The sequence below is a fragment of the Vitis vinifera genome, chromosome 14 (genome assembly GCF_030704535.1).
Source record: "Vitis vinifera cultivar Pinot Noir 40024 chromosome 14, ASM3070453v1".
NCBI lineage: Eukaryota > Viridiplantae > Streptophyta > Magnoliopsida > Vitales > Vitaceae > Vitis > Vitis vinifera.
The window spans coordinates 4,181,514-4,207,052 of NC_081818.1; the positions used below are offsets into that span (position 1 = coordinate 4,181,514).

At 33.8% G+C, this 25,539-nt stretch overlaps 3 protein-coding genes across 14 annotated transcripts; all 3 read right to left on the reverse strand.

Annotated features, from left to right (window-relative positions):
- Positions 1–4,940: 4,940 nt before the first annotated feature.
- LOC100247058 (sugar transporter ESL1) lies at positions 4,941–9,075 on the reverse strand. Its single transcript, XM_010661756.3, has 17 exons — positions 8,841–9,075; positions 8,081–8,143; positions 7,815–7,904; positions 7,590–7,715; positions 7,434–7,499; positions 7,275–7,350; positions 7,129–7,193; positions 6,927–7,019; positions 6,767–6,847; positions 6,595–6,679; positions 6,456–6,499; positions 6,311–6,373; positions 6,166–6,225; positions 6,031–6,084; positions 5,500–5,559; positions 5,251–5,365; positions 4,941–5,161 (listed from the first exon to the last, which is right to left on the reverse strand). The coding sequence occupies exons 1-17, from the start codon at positions 9,024–9,026 to the stop codon at positions 5,037–5,039; spliced, it is 1,452 nt and encodes a 483-aa protein (XP_010660058.1). The 5' UTR covers positions 9,027–9,075; the 3' UTR covers positions 4,941–5,036.
- Positions 9,076–11,099: 2,024 nt separating this feature from the next.
- LOC100241924 (sugar transporter ERD6-like 5) lies at positions 11,100–15,783 on the reverse strand. The gene is made up of 15 exons (XM_059742493.1): positions 15,688–15,783; positions 15,304–15,366; positions 15,020–15,109; positions 14,836–14,895; positions 14,535–14,610; positions 14,386–14,450; positions 14,176–14,279; positions 13,990–14,053; positions 13,778–13,903; positions 13,537–13,599; positions 13,403–13,462; positions 13,242–13,295; positions 11,543–11,602; positions 11,311–11,425; positions 11,100–11,224 (listed from the first exon to the last, which is right to left on the reverse strand). Exons 1-15 carry the CDS (start codon positions 15,781–15,783, stop codon positions 11,100–11,102), a joined length of 1,221 nt encoding a protein of 406 aa, XP_059598476.1.
- Positions 15,784–19,563: 3,780 nt separating this feature from the next.
- LOC104881447 (sugar transporter ERD6-like 5) lies at positions 19,564–25,504 on the reverse strand. Of its 12 annotated transcripts, none has more exons than XR_787495.3 (19): positions 25,052–25,490; positions 24,273–24,335; positions 23,641–23,730; positions 23,471–23,530; positions 22,987–23,061; positions 22,839–22,904; positions 22,683–22,758; positions 22,535–22,599; positions 22,216–22,308; positions 21,991–22,071; positions 21,825–21,909; positions 21,695–21,738; positions 21,548–21,610; positions 21,414–21,473; positions 21,250–21,303; positions 20,762–20,821; positions 20,539–20,653; positions 20,207–20,438; positions 19,564–19,644 (listed from the first exon to the last, which is right to left on the reverse strand). XR_787495.3 is itself a non-coding variant. In XM_010661759.3 (18 exons), exons 1-18 carry the CDS (start codon positions 25,259–25,261, stop codon positions 20,314–20,316), a joined length of 1,485 nt encoding a protein of 494 aa, XP_010660061.1. In that variant the 5' UTR covers positions 25,262–25,490; the 3' UTR covers positions 19,958–20,313. The 12 variants fall into 12 exon arrangements, 9 of the variants coding, with proteins under 9 accessions (XP_010660061.1, XP_010660062.1, XP_010660063.1 ...); XR_787494.3 differs by lacking the exon at positions 19,564–19,644 and adding an exon at positions 19,817–19,941; XM_010661759.3 differs by lacking the exon at positions 19,564–19,644 and having other exon boundaries at positions 19,958–20,438.
- Between the last annotated feature and the right edge of the window lie 35 nt (positions 25,505–25,539).

The following is a 25,539-nucleotide window of genomic DNA, read 5'->3' on the forward strand; positions in this document are numbered from 1 at the left end:
TAATTCAATTGTCGATTTTTTTAAGTGTAAGTTTTGTATCTTCTTGAGCATGAATTTGATATTTAAATATTATATGTTAGCTTGATGCTTTGTATTGTGTGTGAAACAATTTAATCTTATATCACAGCTTATAGATTTGAATTTCAAGTTTAGCTACTTAGAGTGTAGTTTTGTCTTTATTATTTTAAATTCATTTTTTAGGATTAAATTCATCAAGAGACTTCAACTTATGGGTGAGACTCTAAGGTGGTCATATATTCTCTTCAAATTGAGTCATTATTGATGGAGGTTGGTGGCAATAGGTATTCTTAATAGAAACAACATGCATGATATCTCATGAGATTGAAACAACGTGTCTTCGTGGATGATCTTAAGGACTTGTGATTATGAAATCTGTAATGCTATAATAATTCCTTAAATAGAATTTGATAGATCTTTTTATGAGTTAGATTATGTCAATTAGTCACATAATAGGAGATATGTAACTTGTGGATTATAAAGGTAATCTTGACAATTTGATACCATATACCTCATTAGATTATGAACATTAGTTCATGGAGAGTCTACATGCGATGAATAGTAGGTATCATAAGCACGATTTTTTCCACACTAGTTTTCACACTTGTGCAATTCTTATAGGTTTTCTAAGCTAGCCTACGCTCTTCCCCACGAGATGGCAACACACAAAGGCACACAAGCTTATAGGGCACCAACCCCAACTTGTATTTTATTAGATCATTGAATAGAATACAAAACTCAAGCCAAACTCTTACAATCACGTCCGTGAGTTCAAGCTTCCTCATGATCTTCCTCTTTGGATCTCAATCTCTGCTAAGGAGGCTCACCCAATCCTCTTCTTTTAGAGTGGTCGCCACCCACTCCTAATCAGACTAGGAATACTCATCCTCGTCCTATTAGGACTCTAATTGATAGGTTATAGCACTAGCCACACCTACAAGGACTCTAAGTCCTAGTCCCACTCATACTATAGTTATGATAAACAACAAGACTCCTTCCTATGCTTGACTTGCAATCCTACTTCAAGTCCAACTCTTCATGTTGCAATCGCATGCATCTATATAAGTGGCTCGCGTGCATATACACTTTCTCTTCTGGCGTGCATATTCAAATTGCATCCATTCAAGGCAACATGCTCTTGCATCCACCTCGTTGCTATTGCGGCTCCACACCTTGCCCAAGCCCTCTTCTTGGTGCAACAACACATCATGGCATTGTGCCCATGACTCCTCATGCATAAGTCATTGCACCATTGTGCATTGTATCTAAGTAGGCATTGTTGCTCTACATCGATGTGTCCCATCCGAGGCTCTCTTGCTTTTGGTGTCACCCTAGCCATGTCATTGAGCCCATGGCTCACCAAGCCGTCTCTTTGCATAAAGCATTGTGCCCTGTGCCACCTTGTTGCTATCCTAGGTCACTCATGGAGTTAAGGTGTTATCCCATGAAGCCTAAGAGTTACACGGTCCGTGTCAAGGGTCTAACAATAGGCTAATAACTCGAGTATTTTCTCTTGATCTAATATCATGAGATATCGAAATGCAGTTAGCTTTCTATAGTGGGCTGATGAGTTAACTTCAAAATTGGATTTTGAGGGAGTCGACATTTTCCTATGGATCCTAATGGTTCCCGTTTGAGCTTATATTCTTAGGAGGCACAGTTTTTTAAGGTTAGTTGGGCTATTTCTTCATATGTGTGCATAAGAGCTGATGCGATTCATGGTAGCTTAGCTTTAAAGGCGTATCAACAAAATTTATACCTTAAATACTATTACTAAAGTAGCCAAGCTACTATAGCATAGTGGTTCTAGGATCGTTCATTGGGAAGGGTTTTCGCAAACACAAGTGATATTCAAATTAGGAAAATAGGTGATTTTCTTATGGATGTTAACTTTAAAAGAAGATGTAAATGTTTTAGAAAGATTTAAACTAATCTAAGCTAACATTAAAGACTAAAATAAAAGGGTGTAAAAACAAGTTTCTCAAAGATAGGATAGCTATGCTCTGGCTCTTATGCAAATTGGAAATCTCAAGATAGGCTCCTCGCGTTGGGGTTGCAACTATGGTGATGCTTGCTTCCCGAACCGGTATGGATTTAGCAAATCAAGTTTTAATCCTTTAAAATGGCAAAACAGATGGTAGTGAATTTCATCAATGGTTATTCACTTTAGACTTCCTTTGAATGACTCGTAAGAGATAACTAATGGTCTAAAGCCAAAAGCTTACCAAATATTGGCAACTCAAAGTCATTCCAGGTGATAAACTCACCTTTCAATGGCCATTGAAATTGGTTCTAACAGATTAATGCAAAACTTGGAATTGAAAACCTCACCTTCCAATAGCTCGTAGGAGATAACTAATGGATAGAAATCCAAAAGCTTATCAAGTATTGGCCGTTGGAAATTGTCCAAAGGAAATAAAAACCAAACTTTGCATCAATGAACCGTTAATGAAAAACGACTACTTTACCTTCCAAGTGCGAGAAATTTCCATGGGATTGCATCCAAGCCATCACATAACATCCATACTTTGAGAAACTAAAAGTTTTAGCCAATCATCCTTTGAGGAAAAGCCCTCAGAGGCTGTTTGGCTACTAAGAAAATAGAAATGGGGAAGAACAAGAGAAGAGAGAAAAACAGAGTTTTATATATTTCTAAGTTAATGTACAGAGGATCGATCCCCCCAATCATCCCATATGGAGGTGTTGTGCACCTCTATATATAGCAAAATTACAAGATAAAGCCTTATGTCGGCTGAATACAAGGTTACAAAAGGAATTTACATGAGAAAATAACAAGCTACAAATATCTGGGAAGTCGGTGGTGCGTGCGTGGAGAAACAGAGGAAATTTGGCAAGGGGAAAGATGAAGGGTCCAAATTTCGCAAGGTGAAAAGCCACCTTGCGAAATTTCGCAAGGTGGTTCTTCATGGTGCGAAATGGCCAAATTTCGCACCATGAAGAAAATCTCCTTGCGAAATGGTGTTCCCATGGCTTGATGCAGTTGTCTTCCGAAGGTCATATCTTCCTCATTTCAGCTCCAAATTGTACACAGTTTGAAGCGTTGGATTCTTGACTTCCTGAGCTTTGAAATGGTATATAGCATGTAGAAAATGGACTTTGATAAGTGCTCCAAAAGTGCGAAGGAAGACTGCAGCTGTTGTCCTCTGTTTTCTTCACTTTGCTTGTTTTTCCTCTTTGCTTCTCTCCTTTACTTGGCTTGTCTTAATGATCCAAAAAGCTGTCAAAACACTAAAACTAGCCACAAATATGATTAGAAGTCATTGCTAGGTCCTTAACATGCCAATTGGAATAAAGATGGAGAACTAATACACAAAAGTGCTTAAAACATAATGAATTAAAGGTGTAAAATAGCACTTCTTGGGTAGTAATCAAGAGCATTTTGGTAAAAATGCAAGGTTGCATAAGAACTTGTGAATGTTATCTTTATACTTGGTTAATTGATAAATTGGAGTCCAATAGGGCTAATTAGTCAGTTGGACTCAAGTGGACTAGATTAAGTGACCCAAACTCAAGATGAGTTCAAGTTACTTAAGCTGACAAGGAAGTATAAACTCACTTAGGGGTTAAGTCTTCAGTTTTCTTCTTTAAGTTTTCTAAATCCAAATAGAGGAACCCTAGCCTCCAACCCTCTAAGAAGATTCCACCATCCTCAGGTGCCTAAATCTGAGAAAGAGTCATCAGATGCAAGATCTCTTGGTTTTCAAGATCTACACTGCTTCTTCATCAATTGAAATTGATCTAGGAATATCCATATGATAGGTATGATTTTTAATACACCTAGATCTATAGTTTTGATATGATATAGGATTTTGTTGCATAGATCTTGTAATCCCTAGGATAGTTTTACATGCACTCCAATGGTCCAAGGATTGAAATGGAGCAATCTAAATATTCTGACATATGAGAGCAATCAAATGAACAAAAGCACATGAAAAGAGGAAAAATAGGTTGATCATTTAGACGTTCAGCCAGGCTTGCTCAAGCACATTAGGATGCTTAAGTGCCCACCTTTTTTATTTTACCTAGAAAATTTTAAAATGAATTATGAAAAAATTATGTTTTTCTAAAGTTTGTTTTCCAAGTTTGACACCACTAAAAACCTAGGGATTTGGTATAAAAAGAATTGAAAAACACATTTTGGGTGTATGAAAACAAGCTCCGCAAATCTAGAGAATGTCATTAGTTTTCCTAGTTTGACACCACTAAAAACGTAGGGATTTGGTATAAAAAGAATTGAAAAACTCATTTTTGGTGTGTGAAAAAAAGCTCTATAAATCTAGAGAATATCATTATTTTGCTCTATTTCTAAAAATTCTCAAAATCAAGGTTTATTCAAGAAAATCTTGAAGGTTCACATAAGAAAAGTAGAGATCAACAATTCAAGCCACTAAGCCTTAATATGATTTAGAGGTAATCCACTCATAAGCATGCATGCGGGAATGATGCGTTGCGAATGTGAAGAAGACATATAGTGTTGGTCACTATAAGCTTGTGGGGAGATAGGTCCCAAGATAGGTAAAAGTACTAAGCATGCTTCTTTCATATCTAATGGATTATTGCTCCGATAGACTTGTGGTTTTTACATTTTCAAATATTGAGATAATCTCTATAAGTTATTTTCCATGTCTATCTTATGTCCCTTATGTTGATTGAAGAGCCTATTTGGTGTTTCTACCCACACTGATTGAAAAGTTGTCTATATATCAAATCTATACTAATTCTCTTATAGAGCTAATCAAGAAGGAAAAATTGATTTGATTGAATCAATCAAAATATATAAGACCTCAAAAATATAGTTTGGGATATCATCTTTGGGCATAGTTTTGTCTACTATCAATTTACCCTCCCTCTTTAGTAGTTTTGTAACAAAAATATTAATCACAACGTGTAACTCAATTGCATAGGTAAAATTTTACTTTATTTCTTCAATTCAGGACACAAATCAGAAAAAGTTCCACTACATGATATTTACTCCCATAGAGCATGAAGAGTTTTTTTTAGTGGAGAAAATGAGTCATTGATGCTTGTATTTCTTCAAGCTTTCGTCCCTTGGTTTCTGGTACCAGCTTTGCAGTGAATAGAACAGTGGAACCCGATATTATAGAGTAAAAGAAGAATGTTCCTGAAGCAGTCAAGCCACGAAAAGCACCTAAAGCTTTCATGTCTATTAATGGAAAATTTCAAGAAAGAGATAAAGAAAGAGAGGGTTACCCGCAGAGCTCCAATCAAACATGTAGTTAAAAGTGTATGTCACAACCCAAGAAAACAACCAGTTGGAGAAGGTCACTAGGCTGCCTGCCACACCCTTTATGTTTATGGGATATATCTGAAATTAATAAAAATCCATCCACCAATATCAGCTATAGTTATAAACCTGAGGGCAAATAACTAAATAAATAGTTGCATCACAAATCTTCAGGGAAGGAAGTGTGAAGTTCACAAACAATAATTAAGTTATACCTCTGCCATGATCAGCCATGGTAGTCCTGCCATGCCCAATGAATAAGTTGCTGAATAAGTCTGATTGCAGAATTATGCGGTCAACATACAACCCAATTTTATCGACAATTGTTAGCTAAACCATCAAAAAATAATGCAGGTATTGATCATTTTAACCAAAATAGGATTCAAATGGAAGAAACCAGAAGTGTTTACTTTCTTTGGTTACAAGGAGCCCTGGCCAAGGGCAAGTGCTTAAACTATGTGAAGATTATGGAGCATGAAGAGCCTTACATAGAGACCTTCAAAACTCTATAAGAATTCATTTGGTAATGATTTTATGAAGTGTGTCTAATCTTTTTAATACTTGAAATTTTTTTTCAAAAGAATTGCTTTAAAGCGCAAGAAAGGCTAGAATTTTTTTTCTACAATCATTGCCAAATAAGCTCTAATAGACACTATGCCCTTCTGCTCCAATCCTATTTGATAGGCAATCTGAAAGAGAGGGCATAATTATAGTCAAAGATCGGTTTTTATGTTAAGTTGCATTACCAATAGGCCTATGAGCACCACTATTGGAGTGACCTCCTTCAACTGGTTCATGTCCTGGATGTACACAAAAGAAAAATGAAACTAGAAACAAGGAAAATAAATAATATAGTAGTTAAATGTTCTTGTAGACGAGACCTGCATTAAGAATGAAAATCCTATAAGCAAGCTACTCAACCCCATTCCAGCTGCAGAAACCTGCAGGAATTGGAAAATTAGCTATGGACTTGTTCATCAACAACATTAATTACAAACTTCAGAACAGATTCCTCCCCATCCTAACCATTAGAAGTGGCCGTCTTCCTGATTTGTCTATTAAGACTACACTCACAGCCATAACAGGAATCTGCAGGAGAATATTTACATGTCTAAGAAAAGCATTAAGCCGAGTCCTAAATCCAAATTACTGTTAAATGAGAATCAAGAACCTGGAGAATAGCTATTGCTCTACTCCCAAAAGTAGTTGAAAAATCTGTCACAAACACCAGATTGATAACATTGGTCATCGAAGATCTATTTTGTTTCCCTTTTAATTACATGAAAGAACACTAAAGGTCCTTGATTTACCAGCTGACTCCAAGATGGAACTTGTAAAGCATTGAACTGCAGTGACCCCTGAAAATTGTGTCAGCACCATCAAGCCAACTCCAACCTAAACCAGTTGGATTATCTGTAAATCACCTGACAAGTAATTAAAAAGGAAACATGCCAAACTAAAAACAAATTTTTAAGGCTTTACAATGAGTGAATGAGCATATCTCATCCGGAACAATTCCAGAATTGTAGCTTTTGGGAACTGCTGAAAGGTTTTTGTATACTCCTGTAAAACAAATTGAGCCAGTCTCACTTCTTCCAGTTGAAGTCCAAAGAAAAGAAAAGGCAATTTTCTGAGAAGTTACCATGATGTCTGCTGCTTCTAGAGCGATATCAGCTCTCTCTCCCCTTAGCCTCCACAAAGCAGCTTCTAGCTCTTTCTCTCGACCAACCTTTGCCTGCAGAGAATTTCACTAGACTAATTAATCTTTGCCTAAGACTAAAACATTTTCTTCCTATACAACACTAGAACAGCATATAGAAAACCTCTAAATTAATTGGACTTACCAGCCATCTTGGAGACTCTGGAACGAAGAATAAACCTACGGCCTGTAATACGCATGGAACAGCTCCTGCAAAAGAAATGAATTAGAAGTTACTTCTACGGAACTCCCTTGGTTTAATTACAGAGTAGAAGAGTCCTATGAAGTTACCGATTATAGCCAAGGTGCGCCAGGAAACAACAGTTCCGACGAAATAAAACATTGAAAAGCCACAACACATCATCAACTGCAGTATATTGGCAATATATAAGCACATGGTAAACAGATGGAGTTGGTTCTTTGATCCAAGTATATGATTATTTTGATTACCGAACCAGCTGATGTAAATCCTCCCCGAATATTCCTGGGTGCTATTTCTGAAATATAAACTGCTGCCTGTATGGTAATGGCCAGGATTGTTGAGTAATGTGACAGATAGCATGAATAGGTAACTGAAATATGAACTACACGCCATACTACACTTACAACATAAGAAATAAGCCCAACCGCAAATCCTATTGCTAATCTTCCAAAGTCGAGCCACCAATAATCCTTGGCAAATGCTATTAATAGCCACCCCATGATGCAGAAGATATCTGCAAACCACATTGCCTGCCTCGCCAAATCAACCAAAATTGGTAAGAGTTAAAAACCATCTTGATAGAGGTTCTAGAATTGGAACATTTTCATTAGGCAGGGTCTATGACTTACACCTCTCCGACCAATAAGATCTGCTGTCCTCCCACTTATTAATGCACCCACTATTCCTCCCGCTGTCCATAATGAACCAAAAACTGAATACTGCAAAATAAGAAACAGAATCAGTAAAGCCAGCCACCCCTTACTGATTAGAACCCTGAGCATCTGAAAAAGCCAGCCACACCCCATGTTACAGATTGATTCAGTTATGGAGATTTTCCCATGTTTATCATTTGTGTATATAGATGACCCTTTTAGTAGGTCTCGTTTATACTGACCTCAGCCACAGAGAGGCCTAGATCTTCCATGATTCCAGACTCAGCAGGTGATGAATATCCAGCCTACAAAGCAATCAACTGATTATGACTAGCATATATTTCTTGAATCATCACTGGCAAATGTTGTAAGGAAATCAAATGAAATAGTAAGCTCATTTCTTGGTAACTTTCTACCTTCTACCTGAACAATATCCTTTTTCTATCCTATTGTTTCCAGCCAAGCCTTTACTCATTATATACCTAGTATAATTGCATCCTAATTATATTGGAGAGCCCAAAGGTTACAAGACCTTCCTATTTCATCCCACAACCTTTGAATTTCAACAAAATTATTGGAAAGTATATTTGATGATTTGACCGATAAAAATGTCTGGTACTGTCATTCTAATTGTTTTCTACTATTTCACTTTGTATTACTTTATTATTTTTCCTATTTATTTTTATTATTATTATTATTATTATTATGTGTAAGATATACAAAGATTTAATGAGAGATGTATTTAAAATAAATTAATTGCATTACATTTTCATTGTAATTTCATTACAGGAATATCATATTTTATAGGAAATACTAATAAATTCTAATAGGAAGAATGGATAAAAGGAAAAAAAAAAGAAATAATAGAAAGGAAGAAAAGACAAAATGAAGATCAAAAGATATAAGTAGGACAAAATGAATATCGAAAAAGATGGCCATGCGCAAAGAAATGAGAGCATAAGTCTAAACCAGAAGGGAAGATAGGACATGAATTTTACTTACAGCACACCCAGTATTGAAGGTGCCGCACACCACCACCACTGTGCTGAAAATAACAGCAGCTGTGACTGAGGAGGAACCACCGTCGACACCACCTGGGACAATACAATGGTAGTAGTTCGTGGCATTTTCTTGATCAACAAGAAGAGAGCTTGTTACAAGGACTTCTTCATTGTTCCTCCTCTCCATATCCTACTATTCTTGGAAATTGAACAAGAGAAAGCAGTAGAATTGAGAGAAGAGAGTAGTTTTGAGAAGGATATATACATTGAGGAAGGGTTGGTGAGAATGGAAGATAGAAAGAGGATTTAGGAAGAGTAGCTTCATTATTGAATTTGCATTAGTATATATGGGTAGATGGTAGGAAGCCAATAACGTTGAAGGGCTCAAGGATTAAAATATGCTGGATAATCGCGCACGGGATTTTTTGTCACAGCAAAAAGGGTGGCGATGGGATTCCGCGAGATTTCCTTTGAAAAAAATATATTATTTTAAAAATATTAATAAAAATAGTGGTTTAAGAAAGAAATCCAATTCGATTAATTGGACCGGCATGAACCGTACTAACCAATGGTCTTATTTTTAAAAAAAAACAAATTCAATGTTTTAAAAACCATACCCCAGGTCCAACTGTGGATCGGTGGTCTTTCTACTCCAATTCAGTTAATTATATAACCTTCAAATTTGAGTGGCATTAAATCAGACAAACCGACAATTAAAGCGTTGACCCAGGTACATTTGACCAAAACCCGAATGGGCTCAAGGCAACACAAATTGCCTAAGCCCATCACCATCAGGAGGCTTGCTTTTGTAATGGTTGTGCAATGTATATATACTCCCCATAAGAGCGAAGATATGTTTTATAACAAAAAAACAAACTGATGTGGGATCTGTTAAATAATAATACTAATAATAAATTTAAAAATTAAAGAAAAAAAAAATGGACAGTCCATTAGGGGCTCGACCCAAGGTCTTTTAGAACATTAAAAACAAACAAGTTACCATTGTGCTATGCAACCATTGCTTTATAATTTAGTAATGTTACATTAATATTTATTTCCAATTTTATCATATAAAATATTTAAACAAATATAAATATTTAGTTGTTTACTTTCAAGTTTATTTCTATAATAATTATTAATAACTATGAAAATACTATAATTAAATAATATAATAATTTTAAAATAATAAAATACATAAATAAACTTAAATATTTATTTTATTTAATATATTTATATTTATCTTTATAATATAATTTGGTATATCAAATTTTAAAAATAACATATTATTGAAAAATATTAATTATATATTTTTAATTTTTTTAAATTATTTTATTTTTAATAAAAAATAAATTATATATTTATGATGTCATCGGTTCAACTATAATCTGACTGTAGTTCGACCGTCGTCCGACCATTGAATTATGAATCGATAACTTTTCTAATTTAATTATTGGTCCGATTTTAGAAATATTGGACAAACTTTACTTGAAATGGAATAGTACAATAATTTTAGAATTATTTTTAGTGGTATAATTTTTTTTAAAAAAAATATTTTAAAAAATTATTTCACTATTGTAAAAAGATCCGGATTCAACTCCACCTTGCCCTTATTTCTAACATTTTTTACAAATGAAGTACAGAAATGAACTTCTCTTTCCAAAAAAATTTGAACTAGAGTCTGCTTATGAGGACCTTCCAAATAAATACATCCTTTACCATTTAAAATGGTACATGGTAGAACATCCTATCTTTTCACTAATTTTTAATTTTTTTGACCATATTTTTACCTTAAATAATTTAATAAAATATTTTAATATGTTTATAACAAATCAAATAAATCATTCTAATATAAAATACATCTACTTATAATAATCTATAATGTAATAAACAAATAGAATATTTATATCATACTTTTAAAATAGTATTTGATTTCAAATACATTCAAGATAATATTTAATTCATATTAACTTTTTTTTTTTTTTTCAAATTTGTAATATTCGCATCTTTTTTATATCACGGGTCACATGAGTCGATCTTATATGATTGTGTATTTTCTTTTTCCGCTTTTTAAATTTTGAAAAACATCAAATTGATGTTATTACTTTCTAAATGAGAAAACTTACAAAACCATTATTTCAAAGAAACACGAAAAGGCTTCCATGGTTACAACTTATTTGTAGACCCTTTCATTCATAGAAATACTAATTACTATTAATTTCATTACAATAGTCATTCCCATCTATGCCATGCCAACTTTGTCTTACTCAAGAAACTTAGTCATTGATGCTTGTATCTCTTCAAGCGTACGCCCCTTGGTTTCTGGTATCAACTTTGCAGTGAATAAAACGGTGGCAGCAGAGATGAGAGAGTAAAAGAAGAATGTTCCTGAAGCAGTGTAGCCAAAACATTCATGTCCTCTATGCATGAAAAATCTGAAGAGAGATAAGGAAAGAGAGAGATTAATTAAATACCTGGAGAGCTCCATTCGAACATATAGTTGAACGTGTATGTCACAACCACAGAAAAGAACCAGTTGGCTAAACTCACCAGGCCCCCAGCTGAGCCTTTTATGTTTATGGGATACATCTGAAAATACAAATCCATCCATGATCATATGAGCTACAAATATATATATATATAAAGCGTAGGGTGAAATGTAAAGGAAGCTATATTGGTAAAGTTCATGCCGGATAAGATCAATACCTCTGACACCACAAGCCATGGCACTCCTGACACACCCAATGAGAATGTTGCGAAATAAATCTGATTAATTGCAGAATTATGTAGTCAACATATAACTCGGATTTATTACTAACCCATAAAAGATATCAGCTTACAAAACTTTGTAAGCGTATTTTTGTATTGGTAATTTCTAGTCAAAATTTTCATTGTGTCTCTTAGTTCATAATTTTCAAATCCTTCATTAGACACTTGTCTTTTCCAAATTGTTCATATTTGAAGATGATCAGAGGAGTTGGCAAGTGCATTTGAGGTGATGAATGATGACAAACATTGATCATCCATGTTTTGAACTCTTATCATTTTTTTGAAAAATAGAGTGATTGTTTAAGGAATGCAAAACATAATGTTTAAATCTTTTGGATCAATTTCTGATGAATTGAATTTAATGGTAACAGTCTCTATTGTATCCAGTTCTTTTATTCTTCTCTAATCGATCAAATTTCGATCACATCTATATCCCTTGATCTTTTTTCAAATCATTCTCGACCGTTTGATGGGTTGCAAACCCCTAATACTTAAACCATCTTTCTAGAAGTGGTGTTGATGGTTGTGAGAGTGAAAATCCTATGTTTTGAGCTTCAAATTTTTCTTACCAACTTGGAGAGTGTTTGCCTTCTGAGAAAATCAATTGGATTTGAATTGAAAATCAATTTTTTAAGTAAGAAATCTTTGTTTCAAATGAGTTGATTCATTATGTTCTTCATCTTTGCTCTCATATTCACCATATTAGGGTAAAACCCAAGTTTCTTATTGTATGGACTCAAGAGGCCAAGATCAAAGCTTGGAGTAGATTCTAAGTGTTTTTTAGAAAAAGAAAGGTGGTAGCTAAAGTTTGAAGGTTCTAGGCAAATGATCTGAGAGAAGATGGAAGGTTTGGGCTAGGTAATACCTTGTACTCAGGTAATTTTTCTTCATAGTGGATTATAATTGATTGTTTAAGGCTCATGATTTTTTATTTCTTCATATAGTTTCCACGTTAAAAAAAAATTGGGGTCATTGTCTATCTACTCTATCTTGTCTTTTGGTTAGTATTTCATTAATTTATGATATTTTTCATTGAGTTATGTTGAGTGTTTAATTGGAGCATGAGCTGAAATTTGATTATTAGAGATTTGAAAGAACAAGATATATCTCAATTTTTGTTGATTGATATCAAGGGGCATGTGAAAATGAGTGTCAGTATTGATGCAATGTCTTATATATCATATATGGGGAGTATTGCTTCATTTGCACGTGACTTGTATTGAATAACTTGTTTGAAAGAGTGTTAGTGCATTCATTATTGCTTGTGATTTGTTTGTTTAGTGCATTCATTATTGCCTGTGATTTGTTTGTCTGTTTATAGGATTGAAAAAGAAGATCAATTTATAGGAGAAAAATAGGGGATCTATAAGCATATGTAAGACACCTCTCTAATTGTTGCAAAAACGCCTATTCATCCCCCACCTCTAATTGTTATCCAAAGGTGAGATGCATTTTCAAACTTATTTTAACCAAGATAGGAAAATAAGCACTCGCCTCTAGTTAATTTTATGTATGTGAGGGACTCTAGCCATGGGTAATATGCTTAGTACTCTATGAAGATTATGGATATAAAAATCCTTACACACAGGATTAATTAATAAGCTCGTAATATATATATTTGTTAAGTTGCATTTACCAGTAGGATGATGAGCACCAAAATAGGAGTGGTCTCCTTCCACTGCTTCAGGTCCTGCATGCATGCAAAAAAACAAAAACAAAAAGATAGTAAATAAATAAATAAATTATAAATGAAGAAAATATTCATTATTATGGTCTACATTTGTAAGTAGAAGAGACCTGCAGTAAGAATGACAATCCTGCGAGGAAGCAACTGAAGCACATTCCAGCTGCAGAAACCTGCAAACATTGGCAACCAACTATTGACTTGTTCATCAACTGTATCACAAAGTCGAAAAGTTACCCATGCTAACCATTAGTATTGGTCGTCGTCCGAATTTATCTATTATGAGTAGGCCCAAAGCCGGGGCTGGAATCTGCAGAAGAATATTAGCATGTCTAAGAAAAGCTTGAAGTAGTCCCTCATCAAAGTTAATTACTGTTAAATGAGAGTCAAGAACCTGAAGAATAGGTATTGCTCTAGTCCCAAATCCACTTGAAAAATCTGCCATACAACCCAAATTTATATATTAATTCTTCCATAATTTATTTTACTCCATCAAATACAAGAAGTAATACTAAAGGTCCTTGATTACCAGCTGACTCAAAGATGGAACTGGCATAACACCAAATTGCATTGTTCCCTGAAAATTGTCGCAGCACTATCAACCCAACTCCAACCTAAACCAATTGAAGTTATCTGTAGAAGATCAGGCAAGTAATAGAATGGAAGCATATCGAGCTCATGACAAAATGATGAGGCTTACGATAAGTGAATGAGCATATCTCCTCTGGAACAAATCTAGAATTCTAGCTAGCTCTTGAATAGTCCTGTACAAAACCAAGGGAAACCTCATCCCATTCTTGTTCAATGCAATGCTACATAAAATATTTTCTTCCAGTTGAAGTTTTAGAAAAATGCAAAACAGTTTTCGTTCATGGACATATGTAGCTGAAATGATACCTTGATGTCAGCTGCCTCTTGAGAAACATTGGTTCTTGGTCCCCTCAGCCTCTGTAGAGCAACTTCTAGTTCTTCGTCCCGACCAAGCTTTGCCTGCAGAGAATTGCCTCAATCAACCTTTGCCTAAGACCACTATACATGTTTAAACAACACTGCGATGCCGTGTAAATAATCTCAAGAAAAATTTAGTTGGACTCACCAACCATCTAGGAGACTCTGGAACGAAGAATAGACCAATAAACTGTAACAGGCCTGGAACCATTCCTGGAAATGAAACCAAATATCAGAAACAATTACATGGACCTTTCCTTCAATTGTATCAATCAGTAAAGATTTCAAAGCTATTACCAATTAGAGCCAAGGTGCGCCAGGAAACAATGGTTCGAATGAAAAAAATGAGTGAACTGCCAGAACACAGCATCAACTGTAGTATTTCACATATTTAAGCACATAAGTAAAATGCCCGGCTGCGAATCCTGTTAAAAATCTTCCCGAGTCCAGCCACCAATGATCCTTTGAAAAAGCAGTGAAATTTAATATCAATCCCATCCCCAAAAAAAAATCATGCATTGACTAGGTTCAGCCTGATCCTTGAAGCTTAAATAAGCATTGAGGTTGAGCAGAAGAAAGAAGGAAAGGAACAACAAACCTTGGCCAATGCTATCAGTAGCCATCCAATGATGCAGGATATATCCGCAAACAACATTGTCTGCTTCAAGAATGTATTGAAAATTAAACCAAAATTGAGAACAATTAAACAGTTGATGAGGTTTTACAAATATATCGACAATTTCATAATAGGCTTATAGGCATTTAACAGTCTTAACACTTACACCTCGCCGACCAATAAAATCGATTGCTGTACCAGTCATTAGTGAAGCTATTATTCCCCCAAATGCCCATATTGATACGAAAACTGAGTACTGTAAAATAAGAAAGAAAATCAATCAAAAAGAAAGGAGTTTAGCCACAGGTTTTTCATTCCTTCCTATTTTTTTCCTCTACTTATTGCTTTGCTTAATCCACACAGAAGCATATACAGTATTTTATAAAAATAAATGTTTGTCATTTATGTTTATAAATGTTATTTTCAGTAATGGTCTCAGTTAGTACTTACCTCAGCCAGAGAGAGGCCCAGATCATCCATCAGTTCATGCTCAACAGGTGATGAATATCCCCACTACAAAGCAATCAGAAACCACCAGTTAACTCAAAAATCAGCCCATTACATGGCTAGCTAGTTTATTGCTTCATGAAATGGATAATTATTGCTAGGGTATAATTAACAAAGTCAATTCTCTGAATGGTTTTATTGAGCAGATAAAAAATCTAATTGTTCTTGGCTCTTAAAAAGTTGCACCAGGTTAGTTGTCTACTCAGAAAAGCCATGGAGAAGATTTCCGGTGTAATAGCATTTTGTTTTTCTTTGCTAAAGCAGAAATAAAAAGAGGAACCAAGCAAGACTCTTAAGCATAGAAATGAGCTTGTGGATCAAACTTACAATGAAACTACAATTGAAGGAACCATCTCTAACTTCCTTTTCTGCAAGAAGGAGTGAGCTTGTGGTCAGTCCTTCATCCATGTTTCCTCTCTCCATTTCTGAGGTTCTGAGAGTGAAGGGGAATCTTTACAAAAGTGACAAACGTTTGATTATGTCTGTTTGGGAATGCTATCGTGCAGCATGCGGGCGGGCCTCAGAAAGTTGAATAACACAAGGGGGCCCAAACTACGTAGCCGGCTGGTGTCAGCCAGGCTACTGTCTTCCTAAATTTTCAAATGTAACATAGATAATTATATATAAATTTAATTAATTTTATTTATTTATGATGATAAATTATAACATAATAGTTAGGAAAAGTTTAAGATAATAAAGATATATACCCACCAAATTTTACAGACTAGGATTTTAAAAAAAATAATAATCAAGACCCGAAAGGAATTAAATTAAGGTACAAAATAATTATATCAAACTTCGTATAAAGTAACAAAATTAGACTTACCATAAAACAATAAGATCTAAATTTAAACACAATGACAATGTTTACTATTGGAAAGTTTGAGAAAAATGTAAGAAAAGGAAAATAAAAATAAAAAATAGATTTAAAATTAATAAATAAGTTTTATATGTTATTTTAAATTTATTTCATTTATTTTAATTCTTTTAATACAAATATTAAATAATTTAAAAATGAATGAGTTTTTAACTAATCTTATTTATATCTTTTTTACATATTTTTCATAACAAAATCATTTTTTTTAATTCTTTTTCTTTAATTAATTTACAAATTGAAAAGGTACAGGAAACTAACTGGCACCAGGCTGAATGTCGTGGGTCAGGTATCCACCCTCCTAAGCGGATGAAACCTAAAGCATGGTATACGGTCCTTTATTCTTTTTCTTTTTTTATTTATTTTTTTGAAAAGAAAAACATAATAATAAATTTTAAATAAAAATAACTATAAACACTATTTGGTTTTTTTCCTTATAAATTGAAATTTAAAAAAAAAAAATCATTATTATTAGAGCTTGTTTGGCCAAGTGATTTAAAAATAATTTTTTGTTTTTAAAAATGAAAAATTATTTTAAAAATTTTCTAATACTATTTAACCGTTGTTTTTTGAAAACGATTTTTAAAAATAAAGTGAAATAAAGAATAATTTTTAGGAAAAAAATAAGAGTTATTTTCACTTGTTTTTTAAAATAAAAGAAAAACATGGACTCATTTGGCCATGTTTTTTGAAACTTTTTTTTGAAAACTATTTTTAAGTTAAAAATAAAAAATAACTTTTAAAAACAAGTTTTAGAAAATATGATCAAATGCACCCTTAGCATTCTTTAAATTGTCCGATCATTTTTTAGTATTGCCTTTTTTGTGGTAAAATGATTGAATTTTCTAAACAAAGATCAAGACAGAAAGTCATTGAACACAAATTTTGAAATTTTATATTTATTATTATCTTAAATTTTTCTTTAATTTTAGTATTAGGTGATATTTGTTTTTTTACTTAATTCTAAATACAACTTTAATGCTTAATAGCGTTAAATATTAGGTTGTTTGTTTTTGTAGTATTTTATTTCTATTAAGTATTAAAAATAAAAATAAAAACCAACATGTTATTTTTTCTATTTAGAAAAAGCTACATATTTTGGTTTTTTCTATTTATTAAAAAGTTTATAATAAATTATGAAAAAATAGAAAAACAAACAACCTAAATTATGAAAACAAATTACTTTCAGCAAAAAGTCAAAAAAACAAACACCAGGATTACATTTGAAGCAAGTTTTGCTCTCACACTATATTTGTCACGCCCCAAGACCCACTCCAAGGGCATGACGGTCATTTCACACTTCAAACCCGAAGGCTTACAATGTAACCTGACCCAAACAATTATCTTGTAATCGGAAGTTACCAATTACCAAATACCTATTCAGAGTAGCTGAACAAAATCTAAAATCCTCAAAATTCAATTTCAACACTAAAACATCCACTATCCAAAATCCATTGTCCAAATATTTGCAAACTTAAACAATTCAAGTACTAAAACAAATTTCAAAATCTCCAAAACTCAACTTTGAGCTAACATAAAATTTAAAGGATCAATATCCAAATAGCTTCCAAATACCAAAAAATCCAAATGAACATAACTAACAGTTAAACAAAATTCAACATAAAATCCTAAGCCAAATCCTAATGATGACCATTTCTCAGCCTAGTCATCACTCTTCACCCGAACTAAAGGTACTTGAAAAGTAGTCAACAAATATGAATGAGCTCACAGCCCAATAAGGAACATTAATGCAGTCCATGGATCAAATATTTCAAACTCACTTACAAAATATGAGATATTGTAATCAATCATTTTCATAAACCTGTATGCATTTATTTATGATTCAAACAATTTCATATCAAATTCAGTCAAAACATTCCAATAATTTATTTACTCTGGTCATCAAACATCAAAGGGTGCCCAGTTAGGTGGGACTTTTCAAATGGGTGGCTAGCTTCAAATTATTCATTTAAGGTGGACGGAATCAAACACTACTAGTACTAGTAACCTCTAACCGAAACCCCTAGAGGCTGGGGTTCAAATCAATTACATTCCCTACCAAGAAATGTAAAGGTCAACTATTATATCCCATTGATAAGGGCCAAAAGTCAAAAGTCAAATAAAGGTCAAACAAACCAGAGTCAAATATTTATTTCATTTATTCAAATTTACAACATATAATATCTCCACATTTATTTGTCAAAAACAAAATATAAAATTCTAACATACTTTTCATGCAAAACAGGTTTGATCCATGCATAAAACGGAATATAACTCAAACGTTTTCAAATACTGTATATATATATATATATATATATATATACATATATATAAAATTATTTCAAAAAAAAATTTAACAACTACATTAATTTCTCTTACTTCAAAAAAAGTCCTCAAAAACTTTGGAGAGAAATAATCTTGAAAATCTACTCTTCACCTAACCAAATATAAGAGGAATAATTATTACTATTTATCTAAATTATAAATTTGACAATTCTAAAATTTCAGGTATTCAAATTAATATATTTTTTTAATTATAAAAGGTAATTTAATCTATTCATATTTTAAAAATTAATAAATTTCTAATTCATATAAAACTGAATTTTTTTTTTTTTTTAAATTTATTTCTTGGGACACAACTTAATTAAACTATAATTTATTTCAATAATTAATTTTTATGTTATTTATTAACTTACGCTCATAATTATAATATCAAAAAAAAACTTTACTTCCTTTTTATTTAAAACTTCTATTCTCTCATATATTTTTTTTTTAAACATAAACTTTATTCTCAATAATACTCCATTATTGCCAACAAAATAATAGACATATATATATATATATATACCCTCCATCCGTACACACACGTACACACATATATATATTTTCCATTCTCCAATTCCACCGGTGTGCACACGCGTCCTCCATTTTTTTTTTTTTTTAAATCTTTAAGTCATTCTCCAATTCCACTTTTTTTTTAAATCTTTAAGTCATTCTCCAATTCCACAGTGTGCACGCGTCTTCCAAGGTTTTTTTTTTTTTTTTCCTTAAGCCATTCTCCTATTCCACCAGTGTACACACGCGTCCTACATGTTTTTTTTTTTTTGAATTAACCCTAGTCTAAAGTGAAATATTCCAAAGAGTCATTTTTTTTTCTAAAAACTTAAGAATTTCCAATTTCCAACAATAAATCAAAATCTTAAATTTTCACTAGTTTGATATTAAAACGAATTAAAAAAAATAAACTAACCCTAATCTAGATTTGGGGTTGTCCAAAAAAAATATATCTAATGTACTTGAAATTAACTAATGAAATCTAAAATAATAATCTAGGGGTTAGAATCTTACCTATAAAGGTTTGTTCTTCAAATTTTGAAATCTGACCTCAATTTCACGTTTCGGGAAACTCTCTGCGAACAGGAATGCGATTCAGAAAAGAACAGGAAAAAAGAGAAATTTTTTATTTATACCTAGGGTATTATTCGTAAAATTACATTTTCACCCCTCTTCCATTTTATTAAATTAATTAATTAATTAATTAATTTAATATCATTATTATGAATTTCCTAAATTACCCTTTAAAAAAAACTTGGGCGTTACAATATTAGAATCTGATTCACCCAACCCTGCTTTTCTTTAATTGGGACCAGAGGTGGGATTGCTTGCAAAATCACAAAGGTGTCTGTCATAGTCTTCTCATCATGTACCTCAAAACAAAAAGAGTAGAGATCAAAGATGACTGCTCAACTACTATAAAAAAAAATTATCTTTATAATTTTCGGATTATTTCTTTTCTTTTAATCAAATAACCCAAAAGAAAAAGAGAAAGTAGTTTAGACTTGAGTGGCAATGCAAAGGGTTTGGTCGAATCAAGTACATTATATATAGGAAATTAAATTTCTCTGTAATGTGCTGAGATACAAGCAGGTGACAAAGTGCATATAAAGATGCCTTATAACACGTACAGTCTACCTTATTGCAGAAGGTAGGTATTTGAAGCTTGTATTTCTTCTAGCGTTCTTCCTTGGATTTCTGGCACCTTATTATTATCTGATCTCTTATAGGATGCCAGGTATATCTTACTGCAGAAAGTAAGTAATGGATGCTTGTATTTCTTCTAATGTTCTTCCCTTGGTCTCTGGTACGAGTTTGGCAATGAACAGAACACCTAAACCGCAAATGCTCGAAAATATGAAAAATGTTCCTGAAAAATGTACAAACAGTCATGTGCAAGTTGAGAGAGGGAGAGAAGAAAGAGAGAGAGAGAGAGAGAGAGAGAGAGAGAGTTGAGAGAGAAGTATCACCTGCTGAGCTCCATTCAAATAAAAAGTAGAAAGTGCAAGCAACAAGCCAAGAGCCAAACCAGCAAACAAAAGTCACTAGGCTTCCAGCTGGGCCCTTAATGTTTATGGGAAATATCTGGATAGAGACCAATCATTCATTGTATTTCTGAAATAATGTAAACCTTATTGTGCATGTTAATCTGTTAAAAGAAGTACAAATCAAACCCAAAGCAAGTGAACTGACCTCTGACATTATAATCCATGGTATCCCTCCCATGCCAAATACAAAAGATGAGCTAAATACCTGATTGCAGAATCAAACAGCCAAAATATAAATTGATTTTATCCATCCCCATGTAAAATCCATCTGAACCCTTGAAAAGTTTTAATAACAATGGCCCTTCAAACTATGGTAGGACTCTGTCTGAAAGACACAACCTTACATATTTTGCCATGCTAGCAGCCAAGCAATGGCAACTGAAGGGGATTGAGGAGGTGTATTGGAAAAAGAAAAAAGAAAAAAACTAGAAAAAAGCCTTCCAGACTATATAAGCTTCAGAAGAAGAATTGGATACTTGGTGCTTCAGAGACCTCACATTCTAATTGACTAGGACAGCACAAGGAAAGTCAAGGAGTGTCATATGAAGAAAACAAGAATCTTCCACTACAGTTTTCCTTTTACATGAATGCAACAAGAAACAAAACAACTGTATTTTGGTTAAAATCCTTTACCAATACGCCAACAAGTGCCAAAATGGGAGTTCCCTCCTTCCAGTAGTGAAGGTCCTGTTTATGGCAATAGCAGGTTTTTCAGAAAATAACAATATGTAAGACAGAAAAAAAGAGGCAGCAAAGTAGAAGAGTTGGTTTCAAAAGAAAAAAAAAAAAAAAAAAACCTGCAAGAGGAATGCCAATCCTGTAAGGAAGCAGCCCAAGCATGTTCCAGCTGCAGAAACCTGCAAACGATGGTGTATTCATGTGGGCTTTTCAATCAACCACATTAAAAACCATTTCTTTTTCTATTTCTCACCAGCAGAACAGGTCTTCGCCCTATTTTATCGAATAAAAACACACCTAAAATGGTCGCTGGAATCTGCAAATGAACAGCCAAATTCAAATCACTGAAATACATGAAGCAGAATCCCACATTCAAATTACTGTTAAAAGAGTTAAGAACCTGTACAAGACCATATGCCATAGTTCCAACCTTGCTCAAAAAACCTGACATAAACAAAAAACTCATATCTTACTTAACATGTTTTCCCCCCATTAAATACATGAGGCATCCTCAGGGATCCGTGATTTACCAGCCGAATCAAGAATGGAACTCGTATAAAATGCAAAACCATTCAGTCCTCCAAATTCTTGCACTATCATTAATCCAACTCCGACCTAAACCAATTCAACATACACATGCATAAAAAACAGCTAGAAAGGTATGTAACATAGTAAGGATGAACATATGACGCTCACAGTGAGACAATAAGCATATTTCCTCTGGAAAATGTCTATAATTCTGGTTTCTGAGAGCCCTTCAAGATATCTTGTGTAATCCTGTAAAATAACAAAAGCCCATCTCCTTTAATGCTCTACATCCAAAACAGTTGAAAAGAATAAATATTTCCTTCCAATAGAAATTGAAAAAAAAAATAAAAAATTATTACTCTTTCTTGAATATATCGTAAGTTAAAATGTTACTTTGATGTCAGAAGCTTCAAAAGAAATATCAGTGTCTTTTCCCCTTAGGTGTTGTAGTGAAGCTTCAAACTCTTTTTCTCGACCAACCTTTGCCTGCAGACAGTTGCATTCATAATTTGAGCATTTAAATGCATATTCATGAACTTCTAAGCATATATATATATATATATATATATATATATAAACTTTTGTGCGTTATTTTCTTTTGAACTTGGTAATTCTGATTGTTTCAGAATTAGCAAATCTTTTTTCCATTTAACACAATATATGAACATCAGGGAAGTAACAACTTCTGCAAATTTCTAAACTGGACTCTCACCAACCACCTAGGAGACTCCGGAACAAAGAATAGACCAAAAAGTGGTAGTAAACATGGAATAGTTCCTGAAAATGAGAGAGATTAGAAACTGCTTTTCCCAAAATACATTAAATTGCATTAAAACATGGTAAGAACAGGACGAACCAACCAATTAGAGCCAAGATGCGCCAGGTGACAACACCACCAGTGAAATACATTACTGAAGTGCCACAGCTTATGAACAACTGTGAAATGTTAATGCATAACCACATAAACAATTTGTTGATTTTTTTAATCCAAATCTAGCTATAATTGAAATATCTACCATATTAAGTCCACTAAATCGTCCTCTAAGATTCTTAGGTGTTATTTCTGCAATATAGACAGGTACCTGTTCAACAATGAAACTTGAATGTATATCATCATTATCAATCGCATGGATGAGCACATAAAATGTGGAATGTAAACCTTACAGCAATTACCACATAAGAAAGGGCCCCTATTCCACATCCAATTAACAGCCTTCCTATGTCGAGCAACCAAGCACCCTTTAAACAGGCATTAAGTGTCAAAAGCCACAGGTAAAAATGGAAATGAAGGATTATTGATTTCAATACACTGGATGTTTCCACCATTTAAATCATTTAAAAGATTACCTTTTATTGTAGGTTTGGAGAAATTTCAAAGAATTATGTGTAGCTACAAAAAGGATTTCCTCTGATATCCTATTTTGAACTTCTTTTCAAGTAAAAGTTAGTGAACATAGAACCAAGTATACTTAAATGAAATCAGATGCAAAAAGTTAAATTGGAGTCGTTCTCCAGAAACTCTAGCATAGTTCTGCTTCGTATAGTCTCTAGTGAAGGTAGGACAAATAAATCATTCCTCTAGAGTGTAGCAATCAAACTTAGCATAAGCTTAACCTAGGAGAGAAGAAAGATAAGGAAGCTAAGAAACCTCTGAGAATGCTATTGCAATCCACCCAATTGTGCAGAAGAATTCTGAAACCCACATTGCCTGATTTACAAGATCAACCAAAATTGAGAAGAACTGAAGTGTTGAAGTATTTGGTGCTACAAATTTCACGCTAAACCTATAGACATTGAAATACTAACAAAAGGACTTACACCTCTTCGACCAATGAGGTCAGCTATCTTCCCACTCATCACCGCTCCTATCATTCCTCCAATTGTCAATATTGAACCAAAAATGGAGTACTGCATAATGGAGAAGGCAGGAGACAACAATTAGTTAGTTAGGCTGATGTAGAAGGGAAAGAAGGAGAATTGGCATATGTGAAATCTAAGCAATATATTCCACTAAAAATGTTTTGATATGCAGATCATTGCTGCATCCAAATGAGGAACTGAAAATGCTTTGGGGGTCATTCTAGAAGTAAAGAGCTGATTAATGTTATCAACATTTGTCTTTATATCATTATCCTACATGCATAACTGCAAAATCCAATAAGGTTTTTATGCTCTACATAGAAAATTTACACTGGAGTCAAATTTAACCAAATAGTTTCTGAATCCTCAGCTCAGTTTTCTGATAAGAAAGACAGAAGAATCTAAAATCAATCAACTTTCTTTCTGTTTATTTCGGTTCTAATTGATACCCGATTCCATTTGAGCCTGAATCTAAAAATAGTCAACTGTAGAACAAAATTTATGCCAAATGTATAATTTATTTTATAGGGTTATGATACAGTGGAAATGCAGTAAGGTTAGGATCAGAAGAGGAACAATTGGTACTTCACCTCTGCCGTAGAAAGGCCTAGATCATTCACGATTCCAGACTCAGCCGGTGATGAATATCCCACCTGCAATTCAGCCATAAACTAACCATTACTTCATCCAAAACCGCTCCCTTTTTACGTTTCACCGGAGATTCCAGGCGCCGACGTCAATCTACGGACGGCTAAAATAGGTTTTCTAGCGAGAACAACCTCAAAAGAAACTCAAAAAATTCGATGAGTCTCGGATGAAAATGGAAGAGAGAGAGAACGAGCGCTCCAGGTCTATAAATTGGGGTTTCTATCTACTGGAAGTCGAGGTTTGGGAGAATTGAAGAACGAAGCGAACAGCGCCGGCGAACCTCTCCGACGCCGGCGGTCTCCTATGGCGAGGTACCAAGTTCTGACCTGGGCCAGGCCGGACCGAGCCCGGCCCCACACTACGTGGGCCGTTCTTTAACAACTGAGAGCTGGGCCAAGAAATGACATGAAACCTGGCCCACTTTTGGAAAATGAAAAGGTAATCAGATTAATAAACTTAATTTATGCGATCATCCAACGGTCAAACCCCATCAGCTGCATAGATTAGATTTGAAATTCGGATGCAACCATAAATTTCAACTTCATTTCTAAATGAATTCAATGATGTCTTATGTGACAATTTAATTTCAAAAATTCTACAAAATCTAATATTTCAATATTTCCAAAGTCTATCAAAATTCAAAAAGAAGCTAAAATTCGTACAATGATGTGCACAGAAGCATATAAGACAATTAATATTGGGGGTGGGTGGTGACACTCACAGCAGTACCAAAAATAAATGAGCCACAAACAGCAATCAAGGTGCTGAAAACAACAGCAATGGTGAAAAAGGAAGAGCTACCACCACCAGCCGGTGGTGCATCACCACCTTCAAGATCATTGATGGATATTGGACCATCTTCATCCCTAACTTCTCCATGAAGGAGGGAGGCTGTGATGAGTCCTCCATTTGAGCTGTCTCTCCCCATCATCCCGTTCTGCTAGATTTTGAGAGAAAAACAGACTCAAGAAGGGTTAGTATGTGGCACGGCGGGTCGGCCGTTTACTCTTTTTTCTCCCTACTTTGAAAGGCAGATGGTCAATTGCCTTTGTAATTCCGGCCGCCTTTTTCAATTATAGGAAGTGGAAGGGAACACATACTGGAAAACAGAAAAAAGAAAGGGTTGGGGGTGGAGGGGGAAGAGCATTGACAATAAAGCAAATGTTTTTTTTGTTTTTTTCTATTAAGGAAAAATCCATATGTTATTAT

Coding starts and splice junctions, on each gene's coding strand:
- LOC100247058 (XM_010661756.3), bottom strand. CDS start 9,026: ATGGAGAGGAGGAACAATGAAGAAGTCCTTGTAACAAGCTCTCTTCTT. Junction 7,905..8,080: donor TAGGCCTCTCTGTGGCTGAG/GTCAGTATAAAC, acceptor CTTATTTTGCAG/TATTCAGTTTTTGGTTCATT. Junction 6,848..6,926: donor TAGAAGCAGCAGACATCATG/GTAACTTCTCAG, acceptor TTTGTTTTACAG/GAGTATACAAAAACCTTTCA.
- LOC100241924 (XM_059742493.1), bottom strand. CDS start 15,783: ATGGAGAGAGGAAACATGGATGAAGGACTGACCACAAGCTCACTCCTT. Junction 14,280..14,385: donor CAGAGTCTCCTAGATGGTTG/GTGAGTCCAACT, acceptor AATTCTCTGCAG/GCAAAGCTTGGTCGGGACGA. Junction 11,225..11,310: donor GTTCGAATGGAGCTCTCCAG/GTATTTAATTAA, acceptor ACACTGCTTCAG/GAACATTCTTCTTTTACTCT.
- LOC104881447 (XM_010661759.3), bottom strand. CDS start 25,261: ATGATGGGGAGAGACAGCTCAAATGGAGGACTCATCACAGCCTCCCTC. Junction 21,910..21,990: donor AATATGCTTATTGTCTCACT/GTGAGCGTCATA, acceptor GAATTGGTTTAG/GTCGGAGTTGGATTAATGAT. Junction 21,611..21,694: donor TGGCATATGGTCTTGTACAG/GTTCTTAACTCT, acceptor GTTCATTTGCAG/ATTCCAGCGACCATTTTAGG.